The sequence below is a fragment of the Equus caballus genome, chromosome 1, assembly GCF_041296265.1.
Source record: "Equus caballus isolate H_3958 breed thoroughbred chromosome 1, TB-T2T, whole genome shotgun sequence".
In the NCBI taxonomy this organism is placed as follows: domain Eukaryota; kingdom Metazoa; phylum Chordata; class Mammalia; order Perissodactyla; family Equidae; genus Equus; species Equus caballus.
Genome location: NC_091684.1, coordinates 174,236,277 through 174,250,475, shown reverse-complemented (window position 1 = coordinate 174,250,475; position 14,199 = coordinate 174,236,277). Strand labels below are relative to the sequence as shown.

Below are 14,199 nucleotides of genomic sequence, written 5' to 3'. Positions count from 1 at the left end.
GTCTTTTTTTTTTTAAGATTTTATTTTTCCTTTTTCTCCCCAAAGCCCCCCGGTACATAGTTGTATATTTATTTTTTTTGAGGAAGATTAGCCCTGAGCTAATATCTGCTGCCAATCCTCCTCTTTTTGCTGAGGAAGACTGGCCCTGAGCCAACATCCGTGCCCATCTTCCTCTACTTTATATGTGGGACGTCTACCACAGCATGGCTTGCCAAGCGGTGCCATATCCACACCCAGGATTCGAACTGGCGAAACCCTGGGCCTCCAAAGCGGAGCACGCCAACTTAACCACTCGGCCATGGGGCCAGCCCCAGAATAGCCTTTTTAACAAATGGTTCTGGGACAAATCTGCATGCAGAAGAAAAAGAACGCAGTTGGAACCCTACCTCGCACCATATACAAAAATTAATTTGAAATGGATCAAAGGCTTAAATAAGAGCTAAAACTATAAAATTCTTAGGAGAAAACAGAGGCGTAAACCTCTGTGACTTTTGTGCTTAAAAGGACACTATCAAGAAAGTAAAAAAAACCACCCACAAAGTAGGAGATAATATTTGCAAATCATACATATCTGATAACAGTCTAGTATTCAAAATATTTAAAGAACTCTTACAGCTCAACGATAAATCAACGATAAAAAGATAACCCAATTAAAAAATGGGCAAAGGATCTGAATAGACATTTCTTCAAAGAGGATATACAAATGGCCAGTAAGCACATGAAAAGATGCTTAGTACGTCATTAGGGAAAGGCAAATCACAAACAGGAGACACCACTCCACAACCACTAGGATGGCTATAATCAAAAAGATGGACAATAACAAGTCTGGTATGGATGTGGAAAATTAGAACCCTCATACACTGCTGGTGGAAATAGAAAATGATGCACCTGCTTTGTTAAACACCCTGGAAGTTCCTCAAAAGTTTAAACATAGTTACCTTATGACCTAGCAACTCTACTCCTAGGCATATACCCAAGAGGTTTACGTTCACACAAAAACTTGTACACAGGTGTTTGCAGCAGCACTATTCCCAATAGTCAAAAAACAGAAACAACTCAGATGCATATCAATTGATGAATGGATAAACAAAATGTGGTATATGAAAAAATGAAACATTATTCAGCCATAAAAAGGAACGAAGTACTGATATACACAACACAGATGAATCTTGAAAACATTATGCTAAGTGAAAGCAGCCAGACACAAAAGGCCACATACTGTATGACTCCACTTATATGAAATATCCAGAATAGGCAAATCCATAGAGACAGAAAGCAAATCAGCGAATGCTAGGGGCTGGGGGGAAGGGAAGATTGGGTGTGCTTGTTAATGGGTGTAAGATTTCCTTTTAGGTGATGAGAATGCTCTAAAATATATATATATACACATACTAAATACCGCTGAATGGTACAAGTAAAAGGTAAATTTTACGGTATTTTAATTACATCTTCAAAAAAAACTCCATAGAGATTTTTGGTGGGATGCAAGTCAGAAGTATGGCAAACCAACACTTTTCTCCAGCAAATAAAAGTTCCTGTACTAAGTGACTCCCTTTTCTCTAACAAATTCTAGCACCTAGAACAGTGCCCAGCACTTAGTAATTACTCAGTAAATGTCTGTCTGTTGACTGAACAATTACCATAGGCATAAAGAAAAGAGGCACGAGAAATTAGCAGGGTTGAAAGGCATTTTAAAATTAGATCATGATTTGAGAAAGGCTACTCATTTTAACCATACATATAAAAGCAAGGAAAGCTGTCATATTATTGAAAAAAACCAGCAACTGCTTTTCTCTATTCCTGATGTCAAGTTGGGCAAATCTGGGTTGTCTTCATTCATTTTCTATCACTCATAATCTAAGGATCTCTGACTCAGACTCTCTCTCGAGCAGAAATCTTGTAGACAGGCTCCCCCAGTCTCTCTTCCTTAAAGACACTTACCTCCTGCAGACCCCAGTGAGACTGGGCTCACTCCTATCCCTCAATTAAGAGGGAGCTTATCAAGAATGACTGACAGAAAAGTAACCAATCTTTCCCAAGGAAAACAATCTTCTTTCCACGCCACTTCCTCTAAAGTCTCTGAGGATAACACAAGAGAAATGAAAATATCATAAAATAGGAGATAGGATAGGAGATCCTATAGGGACAGGAACCAGCAGGTCCAGGACAAGGGGACTTCCCTTGTCCAAGGTGAATTAATACCTTCTGAGCCCATACTAAGTGGCAGGCACTGTGAGGTCATACAAAGGCACAATGCATGCCCTCAAGGATCTTGCAGTCTAGTGGGGAGAGAGGGATGTAACTATTCTAATTATAAAACCATTAAGTGGTAGAGAGACAGGAGAAATTTTCTGAGTGCAGAAGTGATTCATTCCAACTAGGGAATCAAGAAAGTTGTTCTAGCCGTGGTACCTGGCTTACATCTTATGACCCTGACAGAGTAGATGGGATGGACATAGCAGGCTGGAGGAACAGCATGAGCAACACATGAAAATTCAAACTCAAGTGAAATGCAGAGCATCAGATGTACGGCAGGATGTGGCAGGAAAATGTAATCAGGATCAAACTGGGAAAGGCCTTGGTTCCACACCTGAGTTTGTACTTACTGGTGGCAGCATAGGGGTCTTTGTGGCAACATGAACAGTTTGGAGACATCTGCCAGGAGCCCACTGCAAAGATGGGGAATTGCTCAAGCAGTTAAAGTAGAATGGAGAGGAGAATGGACAGGATATTGAGTACGAATGACTGCACATACAAAATTAAAAACAAAGAAGGGTCAAAATGACATTCACTCTCCAACTACTTATAGGGATTTTTCAGATAACCATTCAGTGCCCCCTGGTGGATAGATAAGACCTTCCCAGCATTAACAGCATCAAGCCACTCAGAATGTTTCACATTCTTCTAGTAAAAATAGTTAACACTCAACCCTTTATCCAGCTTCTTGCTAATCAGCCTTTGCAGAAGCCTCCACAATGACAAGGCATTATTCTGGTTGAATCTAACTAAAGAGACCCCCAAATGCCTAACAAATGACACTCTAGGAGGTAGTAGAACAAAACGCTGACCTGAGAATTCAGAATACAAAGCCATGTGAGACGTGGGTTACGGCTGCATGTATATAGAACAGAGCTGTTTCTTTAACCTAAGATTACTGAAGAGAGCATCTAGGTCAGAGGCAATCTTGAACAAAACATCCTCGGAACAGAAGTGAATGGTGAAGAGCATCATATGGAGGCTTAAACACTTAGAAACCCTGTGATGGAGAGTCTACGAAGCCTTGAGCAGGGGACGTGACGGAGCACCCAAGGATTTCAAGACCAATCTCACATTAGAATATAAAATGGCTAAATTAGGTTATTAATATGACCAAGTAACTAAACTTAAGGGTACTAAAACCACGAAAGTCAGCTGTTAAGTCCTAATTAATGGAATGATCCAAAGTTAGCTGAACATATTGAGTGGTCACTGCCTGGCTAGAGAAGACAACATGAGCTTTCCAACTGTCTTTCTTAGCACAACGGGTTTTTTGCCCTTCCTTTTTTTGAGCCTACCTTGGGGTAGAGAAGAAAAGAAAGGCAACTGAGACTGAGATCCCAAGAATCTAGTGGTACTGATGTGGATAATTCACCCACATGTAAGTTTTGTCAGGAGGACATACCGAAGTGCTATTAGATCACTCTAATCTGGCCATTCATTTACTTTCCCAGGCTCATTAATTCACCTTTCAAATGCCAATCAGGCTACATGCTATCCAGAAAACCCATCATCCTCAACTAAACACATAATGTTCCTGCTAGTCGTAATTTTAACTCCTACTCCTTAATTCCTAAGTGGGAACTTCCCCTCCACAACACCAGCACTTCCACAAAGGAGAATTAACAGCCATCTGGGATCTAAGAGAGAATAGGAAGACAGATAAATAATCCTTACACCCAAAAGGCCAAATAATTTTTTATTTTCAAAAACAACTTTATTCATGACACATATTAAAAAAAAAACTCCCACCCCCTGGAAATGAGCTAAAAAAATAAACAAAATCCACCTCCCACCTCCCTGTTCCCACTTCCTCCCATTCCCTCCAAATAAAAGGGAAAAAAAGGCAAAGGAAAACAAAACAAAACAAAACAAAAAACTGAAAAACAAAAAACGCCCCAAAACCCCCCAAAACAAGGTAGTGCATTTCCCCAGGGGGAAGGGGAATTTACACTGGAGCCGCTGGGAGCGGAACGGAGATCTTCCGGCTACAGAAACCTGCAAAGAAAGACACTCAAAACAGAAAAAGAAACACAAAGGAAACAAAATAGATCACCAGGCAATCTGGAGGGGCAGGGAGCCGGAAAAGAGGGGTGGCGGGGTGGCAGACCTGGCAGGACAGGAGCAGGCAGAAGGGGACTGTGAAAGTTAGGGAGAAGATGGAGGGAAGGTAACAAGCAGAACAGTTTGGTGTCCTTCCAGAGCCCTGGGTGAAAAAACCCCTCCTACCACCCATGCCCACCTACCCTTGAGCAGCCCCCAAGGGGGTGAAGAGGGACAGGGAAACAAGGGGAGCAGCTTGCGCAGTTGAGACATGTCCATGGCGAATCCCCAGAGTGAATGAGCAGCCCCCTGCCCCACTCCCTGGGCCTTCCCCTACTCCCCAAAGCAGGTCCCTCCTCAGCAGTTAGTTATGGGATTCTCCCCCCTTCCACAGTATATCTTTTTTTTTAAAAAATATTTTTTTTTCCATCAAGGTCATCTTCTGTTTTTCTTTTTTTTTTTTTTTAATTCTTTTTTTTTTCCTTCTTTCCTCTTTTTTTCCTCTCTCTCCTCCTAATACACACTTTTTTTAGTAAGGGGAATACCATGATGTCGCTCTAGCCCGGCCCCTGGAAGAAAGAAGGAGAGTTAGGTGTTAACATGATCACTAAACAGTTCAGTACAAGCCCCTCCCCACGGGCCCTTGCCCCAGTTACTGTGAAGGGAAGGGGGGAAAGAAGTTTCCAAGTGTCCTAAAACTGATCCCACAATCCCGAAACATTGACACATCAGGCAAACGGGAGGAGGGAATTAACAGAATACTTCGCCAAACCATGGCGATAAAGAAGTGAATCTGAGACATAGGGGCAAGAAAAAGGACTCATTGTTTATTCAGTTTGCAGTTCTCCACAGCTCTTAAAACCCTAGGCCCTCACCACAGATGCTCCCTAACTCCTGGGAGCAGATGGGTAAATCTTATGAAAAGCCATGGTCTATATGCCTAACCTGTCTATTTAAATGTAAAGACACAGAAGTGAAGCAACAACATGGCACCACACTAGGCCCAGTGAGAAAGTTAAGCCTGCAGAAGACTGGCTCAGTTAAAGAGGACATATTTCAACATCCTCCCACATAGCTGCTGAGGAGGATCGACCAGCCTCTGGTACTCTCTCAAGGGAGCTGTTCAAACTTCAACCTCCCCCTAAATCTGGGCAAAGTGGCAAATGTCCAAGCAGTGCCTTCACTGCTCTGAGGCCATTCCTCCTGGCCTCCTGTGTAAACACCTTCACTGCCACCAACTTGCAAGGAAAAAAAGGCTGGTGGAAGCAGCATCTCCCCGAACAGAGTGGAGAGACCCAGCCCTTATCAGCAATTCCTGCTCCAGAAAAAGATGATGAGACTGGCCTCCTGGCCTGCAACTACCTTCCTCACCCTGCACAGGCAGGAGACCAAGTCCCTGGAGACCGAGGGGAGGGTATGGGAAGGAGGTTCCTCAAGAGCAGGAGAGAAGGAAGCATACAGGGCTCATGGGAGGCGGGGGAGAGGAGCAGCCCATCTATCCTGACCTGTAGACGCGACCCCGGGGCCTGCTGTTAAAACCACTGTAGAATCGAGAGCGGGAACTGTTGTAGTTAGTGGTCCTGGCACGGTATCGGGCTCGTGGGAAACCCCGGTCTGTTGTACTGATGCCTGGTCTGTTGGTTCGTTTAGGGATCACCTGCGAGTGAGGCATATATAACAGAAAGCCTAAGAAGCAACCTGGAGCATTTACACAGAACTAGAACAGGAATGGGCATGGGGCTTACCTTGATTTGCCTTCCTCTAAATAGGGACTCATCTAAGGCCAGGGAAGTCCTCACTGATTCTTTGTCTGAGAACTCTATATATGCAAACCTGAAAAGAATAATTGTCACTTTATCTGAGGTTGCAAACAGCAGCTGACAGGTCAAATCCAACTTGCAGGCATGCTTTGAGTACAACGTGTTTACATTTTTAATTATTTGTCAATTTTTTTTTTTGTCAAGGAAGATTTGCCCTGAGCTAACATCTATGCCAATCTTCCTCTATTTTGTATGTGGGTTGCTGACATAGCATGGCCACCAACGAGTGGTGTAGGTCCGTGACCAGGAACCGAATCCAGGCTGTGCCAAACCACCACTAGGCCACAGGCCTGGCCCCTGGCAAAACTTTTTTTAAATGAAAGATTCTAATCAAAATTTCCAGCTACTCTTGGAAAATTATTAAAAATAGGATACACAGGGCCTAGACTTCCATATGGCAGAACCAGCTGGGGCCTAGTAGAAGCTGCCCCTTCCCTTCTCGTTCATAACTCCACCCACACCTAGCTTTCATCTTTGTTATCTGTCTGGCTTCTGAAAGCATTTATGTACAACCCCTGATACATACCAAGATTAATGCCATATCTTAAAAGACAGAGACCACTTGTTTCAACATGTTAACATCCTGCTCAATATAAAACAATCTATTTTTAAACTGTGATTAATATGATCTTAACTTACTTTTCTACTTACCCTTTGGGATGGCCACTAAATTTGTCACAGAGTATGGTAACACGGTTGACTGAACCACAGCCATGAAAGTGTGCTTCCAGCTCTTCTGCTGTCGCACCATAGTCCACCTATGGGGAAGAGGGACACATTTCACAGGTACTGGGCAAACGTCTGTCTCAACAGGTACCCTGCCCAGCCTTTGGCCTGGGCCGTCCATATACACCAAGGCACGTCAGATCTGGTTCTCTAAGGAACTAATCTTTTTTCTTCCCAACCCCAGAGCGCCTCTGCTGATCACCATTATCTTTTACCTCCTCCCAAGCCTCCTTCAATTTCCCAAATCCACCACCTATCCTTGAGATGTTCCTTTCAAATCTCCTATCAAATAACTCCCCAAAATAAGAGCTCCCCCAAACCTTAACCAGGGCCCTTGTACATACATTGCCAACATAGATGGAACGAGCATCAGCCTCCATCTTCTCCTCAATGGACATGATCACTGGGCCAGCTTTGGAGAAAAACAAAAAAAATGCTTGTTCTCTATTTGACTTATATATGCACCACCACCACCACCACCACCACCACCACCACCACCAGCGAAGGCAAAGATTTTGGTCTGTTCTGTTCTGGGCTGTACCCATTAGCTAAAATAGTTTCTCGCACACAGTAGGTACTCACTAAATATTTGACAAATTAAGGATTAGATTAACACATTCTTAACATTCAAAGAAAACAGCACAGGAATTCCCTCCGCCCCCAAAATCAAGTCCCTGTTTAATAGCGTTGAACGAAATGAGTTGAAAAAGGAACAAAATAAAGAGGATTGAGACTGGACATTTCTAGACTAAAGCGACATTTCTAGACTAAAGCGGAAGCCCCCTGCAGCTGAGCAGCTTCTCTTAGGACTCCAAATTAAAGGGTCTCCAACTGAAGGAAGAACTATTAGACTTGAAGGTCAAATGCCAGCTGGCAACCTCCACAAAGGGTAGAAATAGACTAAGAACAAAGCAACACATTTGTAACAAGACTACCATCACCCAAACAGAGGTTGTGTCTGACATTAAGGTCAGAGGAACACACAATGGACTATGACCGCGGCACCTGCCCGGTAATTGCTCAGACAGCAGCTCCAAGGTCCCCAGCATCTAATCGCATATAACCCGTGCTCCCACAACCCTTCCAATCCGAGGACCCGGACTCCGCGTGCAACCGCCAGTTACTCACCATTGCCTGGAGGTGGACTCATATTCATCTGCTTCTCAACCTCGTTCTGTAGCTCTTTTAGCTTCTCAGCCTCTTCCTCCATCTCCCTGACTCGAGCTTTGATCGCTTCCAGCTCCTACAATGAGTGGGGAGGGTATGGAGAAGAGCTTAAGAGGAACCAACGCAGGGGCCGTGCCCTGCTCTCGGTCCGCGCGCGGCCCCAGCCATGCTGAGCCATTTCCCTCGCCCCACGCGAGGAGCACGACCAAAAGAAAAGTAAGCTACCTTCTCTAGACCACTAGACACCCATGACGCCCCAATCTACCCGGCTGGACCCCTTCTGGCCGGCGAGGATCCGTCTCCGGCCCGGCCCCAGCCACGTTATTCCCCGCCCACCCCACCCCCCGCCTGCCTCCTGCTCGCCCGAGCTCTGGGCCTCCCGTGACCCGGCCGGCCGCTCGCCGGCCTGCTCGCTCGCCCTCCTTCCCTCACCGGGTCCTCAATGGCGCCGTCCCCCGGGTCACCCTCGACCAGTCCCGGCTCCTCCTCCTCCTCCTGGCTGCCGGGGGCTCCCGAGCCAGGCCCAGGGCCCGGAGCTCCCGGGGGGGCGCGGGGCCGGGGCGGCTCCTCTTCGGGCTCGGGCTCCGGCTCGGGCTCCAGCAGCAGCTCCTCAGGCTCCAGTTCCTCAGACTCCAGGCCGTTCCCGTAGTCCCCTGCGCCCCCCGGGGCCCCCTCCCCGGCCTCCCCACCGGCCCCGGGCACAAGATGGCGCCGCCGCCCCGGCCCGGAGCCCCGACCGCCCGCAGCCCCCGCTGCTGCTGCCGCCGCCGCCGCCGCCGCCATCGCCGCTCAGACTGGGGCCCGCCGCCCAGCGATTGGAGAGCTGCGCCGGCCACGCCGAGGATTCATTAGTCAAGCAGCCTGCCCGTCACCACGAGCTAGCACTCCATTGGAGAATATTACTTGGCAATCAAATAAGACCCCACCTCTAAGGCGGGGCATTGAGCCAAATTCTCAAATCCCGGTAGGGGAAATCAGTCTGTCAATCAACACACGTCCCACCTCCTCTCAAGTCTTTAGGTAACAATACTGCCACGCTGTGACGACATTCCTGCTTCTCCCCCGCCTACGGGCGGGCCCGTAAAGTATATGATGCTCGGTGATTGGCCGCTGGCTAGGCGAGCGGAAAGGACCAATCTTCCGATCGCCTCGCCGCAGTGGCCCATTCTGAGGTGCCGATTGGCTGGCGAGATTAGAAGGGCTGACACTCGTTTCCTGACAGGTGAACCTTGCCCCCGAACGGACTGCGGGCTTCCAGCAAGGGAAACCCGAGGTCACATGACTAGTCCTTAGGGGGCCGCCATCTTGATACTACTGGTTGCCAATTAGTGAGCTGTTGGAAGGCAGAGGATAGAAACTTTGGCGCGGTTTCTGGAAACTGGTCTCCTGACTAGCAAACCACCAGTAAATGGGATGTTGCTGGCCATGGAGGGTTCCGAATGGAGCTCTCCAGGAGAGAGCTTACTTTTCCCATTCAGGTTACTGGCACCACCATCCACTAGGTCTCCCAAACCAGAAAGCAGGGAGGAATCATCACTCCAGAGGTACCAGTAACGAGTCCTGTCCGTTCTGTCTTCCTACACAGGCATACCTTCCAAGCACGCTGCTTATGCCCCAGTTTCAGCCTGTTTCTTCTCTTGCTTGGACTGTTTGCTACAGCCCCCTAATGGGTCTCTCAGCTTCCAGTGTCACCCCTCCACTCTGCATGGCTGCCGGACCGAGCTGGCTCCCCTTTGCAGGCCAGGTAAAGTCTCAAAACTCCTTACCGTGGCCTTAGAGACCTCAGGACCAGGCTACTTCGCTGATGTTATTTCCACACTCCTTCCAGTGGTGTTCCTGCACCCAGGGCGGTGTCTCTGTACATGCAGTCCCTCCTCAACCAGACCACTGCAAACCCCAGCATCACTTCTCCTGCGAAGCCTTCTATTAGCCTCCCCTCTCCCATGACAAGCGGGCCTACCTCCACTGTGTGCCTAATCATTTTTGCGCTGTTTCCTAACTAGGTGTGAGAGCTTGGAGATGAGAGGCCAGATCCCATTTATATTTGCGTCTCCAACGTGAGGCAGTATGCCTAGCACATAGTAAGTGTCCGATAAATGTTTGCTGACTGAAGGATGCATTGGTTGGGGATCTGGGTACCACCCTTCAGGTTCAGCGCTTTCCAGGCCTCCAAACTGTCCTTCAGATCCCAAAGGAATTTCTCCAGCAGGCTCCCACTACACCGTGGTACTCTGAGATACCAATGAGACCCACTCCTGGAAGGCAGGGTTGTCATTTTTTTAGTGATCCTACGCATTTATTAAAAAGGAAGGAACGGCAGTACTACATTTGCAAGAGGGCTATTTGTAATCAGACCAAGTTTGAGAGTTAGATTCAAATGAGTCCAACCAAGTAGTTAAACAACCCCAACAGGGCGTGCATGGTTGGGGGCGGGGGGCATGATTTGGACATTGAGGAGATCTCTATTAACAAACCAAAAAGTCAAAATCCTATCAGTGTACCCGTCCTTCCCCTCACCCTCACTTTTTCTCACAAATCCTTACCTCAGGAACAGGATCTTGGAGCAGAGTCACAGTTGCTTAAAATTTCACTGAAAATTATTTCATCAGCCATCTCAGCTTCAGTGGACTAGGAGAAGTAAATTGAGCACGGAAGATAAGCTCTAAGAGGTTGTGAGTTCCCTGGAAGAAAAGTCTTTTCTACTGATCTTAACCTAATCAAGATTTGCAAGTTTTATTGGTACCTAATTTAAACTAAGTAAGCCAATTAAGGAAATGTGATTTTTTAAATAACGCTTTTGAATCCTAATTTTGTTGAGCACTTGATTTTGTAACAGGCACTATCCTAGACTCCTTATTATATTATCTCACTGACTTCTCACAATAACCCTATGAAGTAAATAGTTCCAAAACTATAACCTTTTTGGGGACGAGGAAAGAGTGAAGTAAATTGCCCAAGTCATGCAACTAATTAGAAGTGAACAGGGAATTCAAAGCCAGCTTTACAATTAAGATCAAAATTACTGTAAAGTCTGCTTTAATATACAAAAATTACATCATGTATGATGCTGAAATTGGAAAAAGACTAAAGTCCAACAATAGACAAATGATTAGGCAAATTATAGTTACATCCAAAGATTATTATGCACCTATTAAAAGGTTTACACACAGTGTATGATAACATGAAAAAATAATTGTGTTAGGCCAAAGTAGTGGAATGTAAAATTGTATATAAAGTATGATTAAAAGTATGTCTGATTTTTTAAAAAAACAACTTGGGCATTGGGGAAAAAAGAGGAACAAGAACCAGTACAATCTTTTCTTTGGCAGTATGTACCAAAAGCTTTCAAAATGTTGAGATGCTTAACCCAGTAACTGTATTTCCTATGATCTGCTCTAAAAAATAATCTAAAAACTGAGGAAACATTTGAGAACAAAGATGTTCAGCAAAGTAAAAAAACGTAAACAACTGGAATGTCCAAGTGAGCATTTTCAGGAAAATTATTGTACACACATAGATGTAATTTTATGTAGTCAGTATGCCTTCAAAACATTTTTAATGACAAGGAAAAATGTTTGCAATATGATGGTAAGCAGAATTGCAGTAGACAAAATTGTATATACAGTATGATCATAAACTATAAGCACAGATAAAAGCCTGGAAAGAAATATGCCAAAATGGTTGGGTTGGCCCTGTGGCCTACTGGTCAAGTTTGGCAGGCTCTGCTTCAGCGGGCTGGGTTCAGTTCCCAGGTGTCGACCTACACCACTTGTCGGCAGCCACCCTGGGGCAGCAACCCACATACAAAATAGAGGAAGAATGGCACAGATGTTAGTGAGGGCAAATCTTCCTCAAGCAAAAAGAGGAAGATTGGCAACAGATGTTAGCTGAGGGCAAATCTTCCCCAGCAACAAAAAAAGAAATGTGCCAAAATGGTAATAGTGGCTCTCTGGGCAGAGGGATTATGACTGACCTTCTTTATAATTTTCTATGTTCTATGATTTTTTGACAATATCATATATTATTTTTACTTAAAATAAAAATACAACACTACAGCTTCTACACTTACTGTCATAAGTGTGATTACTTTTACGAACAAATGCATTTAAAAAAATATTTGTGGGCTGGCCCGGTGGCAAAGTGGTTAAGTTCGCGTGCTCCACTTTGGCAGCCCAGGGTTCGTGGGTTCAGATCCCAGGTATGGACCTACACACTGCTCATCAAGCCATGCTATGGCGGCATGCCACATACAAAATAGAGGAAGACTGGCACAGTTGTTGGGTCAGTGACAACCTTCCTCAAGCAAAAAGAAGACTGGCGACAGATGTTAGCTCGGGGCCAATCTTCCTCATCAAAAACATACATATATATATTTGAATGGCAACTTGTAAAGTATGATACTTCCCTATTTGACTGTAGACTGGAAAAAGCAGGCACCATCTCAAAACTATTTGTACTCCCAGTGCCTATCACTGTGTGCTCAATAAATGCTAACTGAATGAATGCTCTTCCGTGACAACCTTACTTAATATCTTGCCTGTTGTTGATGGATAAAGAATATCAAAGAGAGAAGTTTCCCTCTGAGAATGAGTTTTTAAAAAATTAGTATGTAATGATGTGAGATTGACCCATTATGAGTATAATTTTCCTTCAGTAATAATCAACAGAGGATCATGGAGTTTTGGGAAAACTGAAACTCAGTGGTGATGTGCCCTAGAAGGAAGAAAAATGTGTTAATAGAAGTGAATGGTCAGTGGAGCTGAGAAAAGGAGAATTAAATCAGTAAAAGTGGATAAGGGCGTCTCCAGGTCTATCCAGAAGGCAAGAGTTTTCTCACTAAACAACATAAATACGTGGCTTCTTGGAGTTTCATCCCTATTTTTAACTCCTGCTTTGAAATTTTTACCAGCCACAGTAATTCTCTGTAACCTAGAACTACATTGTTTAATATGATAACCATTACTCACACATGGCTTGAGCACTTGAAACCTGAGTGGTCTGCATTAGATGTGCTGAAAGTATCAAATTTACACCAAATTTCAAACACTTAGTATGAAAAGTCTGTAGAGACTGTAAAATAATAATTGTTTAATGTTAATTACAGGTTGAAGTTATAACAGTATTTTTATACTGGATTAAATAAAATATTATTAAAATTTATTTTGCCTGTTTCTTTTTGCTTTTTGAATGAGGCTACTAGAAAATGTAAGACTCCCTATGTGGCTTGCCTTATATTTCTAGCAGACAGTGCTGATCTAGAAGCTTGGACCTTGATCATTTACTTACCTCTGTTTTGGAGCCGACTCCAATTGTTGTCTAATGCAAAGTCTGGCCCTACTGGCCTTGACTCCCTAGGTCTGCCCTTGCATGGAAGTGGGGTGGTCATTTAAATGAAAAGGAGCGTCTGTTGGGCTGCTTAATTTCCATTCTGCTTGGTTAACTTTTTTAAAGCTTTGTACCTGAAAAACTTGTTTTAATATACTATGCCGGAAATGTGTTCTTCAGTTAAAAATCAGCAAACACAGCAAAAATAACAAAGTAAAATCACCCATAAAATCCACCACCCAGAGATAATCACTAATAATATTTTGGCATATGACCTTTCTGAAATTTTCAATACACAAATACATATAGAAGCACACACATATATATAAATATTTTAGCAAAACGGGAACATACTGTATATATTATCTTCTAATTTATTTTCTCTTTTACTCTGTAAGATACAGAAACATCTTTCCATATCAATAAAAATATTTTTCCAATTTCATTTTTCATGACAACTCAAAAGTCACCTTAGAAATGAGGGCTTCCTGATACTGAAATCTTTACATACACCTTCCCAGTCTCGCCCTAATGAATTACTTTTCTTCATAGCATTTACCACCTTCTACATTAATGAATGTTATGAAATGAATGTATGTATTTATTTCGTTCGTTCGTTTTCGTTTCCCTTACTAGAATGTAAGTGACATGAGGGCAGAAATTTGTGTCCGTCTGTTCCCTTTGGTGTTCGTATAAGCAACAGTAGTATATAATTCAACATCATATTTGCTGTCAGGTGTTATAGAGGGTGGTGTCCACCCTATCACCTCAGAAGAGCCACAAAACTTTTTGCCCATCTTGAGGAACTGATAGGCTTTTATAAATCCTAAGAGCAATGTGAATCTCAGTGTGTTTTCCAATT

The 14,199-nt window shown here is 44.3% G+C and overlaps 1 protein-coding gene and 1 long non-coding RNA gene across 3 annotated transcripts; one reads left to right on the top strand and one right to left on the bottom strand.

The window, feature by feature from the left end:
* Nucleotides 1-3,951: 3,951 nt before the first annotated feature.
* On the bottom strand, nt 3,952-8,810 carry PABPN1 (poly(A) binding protein nuclear 1). 2 transcript variants are annotated; one of them, XM_023622347.2, is made up of 7 exons: nt 8,445-8,810; nt 7,974-8,088; nt 7,190-7,257; nt 6,771-6,877; nt 6,045-6,132; nt 5,805-5,956; nt 3,952-4,868 (listed from the first exon to the last, which is right to left on the bottom strand). In XM_023622347.2, exons 1-7 carry the CDS (start codon nt 8,793-8,795, stop codon nt 4,829-4,831), a joined length of 921 nt encoding a protein of 306 aa, XP_023478115.1. In that variant the 5' UTR covers nt 8,796-8,810; the 3' UTR covers nt 3,952-4,828. The 2 variants fall into 2 exon arrangements, with proteins under 2 accessions (XP_023478115.1, XP_070097341.1); XM_070241240.1 differs by lacking the exon at nt 8,445-8,810 and adding an exon at nt 8,238-8,365.
* Nucleotides 8,811-9,311: 501 nt separating this feature from the next.
* LOC138918674 (uncharacterized) lies at nt 9,312-12,076 on the top strand. Its single transcript, XR_011428293.1, has 3 exons — nt 9,312-9,756; nt 10,016-10,093; nt 10,561-12,076. It is a non-coding gene; the product is annotated as an uncharacterized lncRNA (long non-coding RNA).
* The last annotated feature ends 2,123 nt before the right edge of the window (nt 12,077-14,199 follow it).

What these genes read in the sequence shown, in the direction of transcription:
- PABPN1 (XM_023622347.2), bottom strand. Translation starts at nt 8,795, where the DNA reads ATGGCGGCGGCGGCGGCGGCGGCAGCAGCAGCGGGGGCTGCGGGCGGT. An exon ending in GTTCCATCTATGTTGGCAAT is followed by an intron (nt 6,878 to 7,189) that starts GTATGTACAAGG and finishes TCTTCCCCATAG; the next exon opens with GTGGACTATGGTGCGACAGC. An exon ending in TTAGAGGAAGGCAAATCAAG is followed by an intron (nt 5,957 to 6,044) that starts GTAAGCCCCATG and finishes CCTCACTCGCAG; the next exon opens with GTGATCCCTAAACGAACCAA.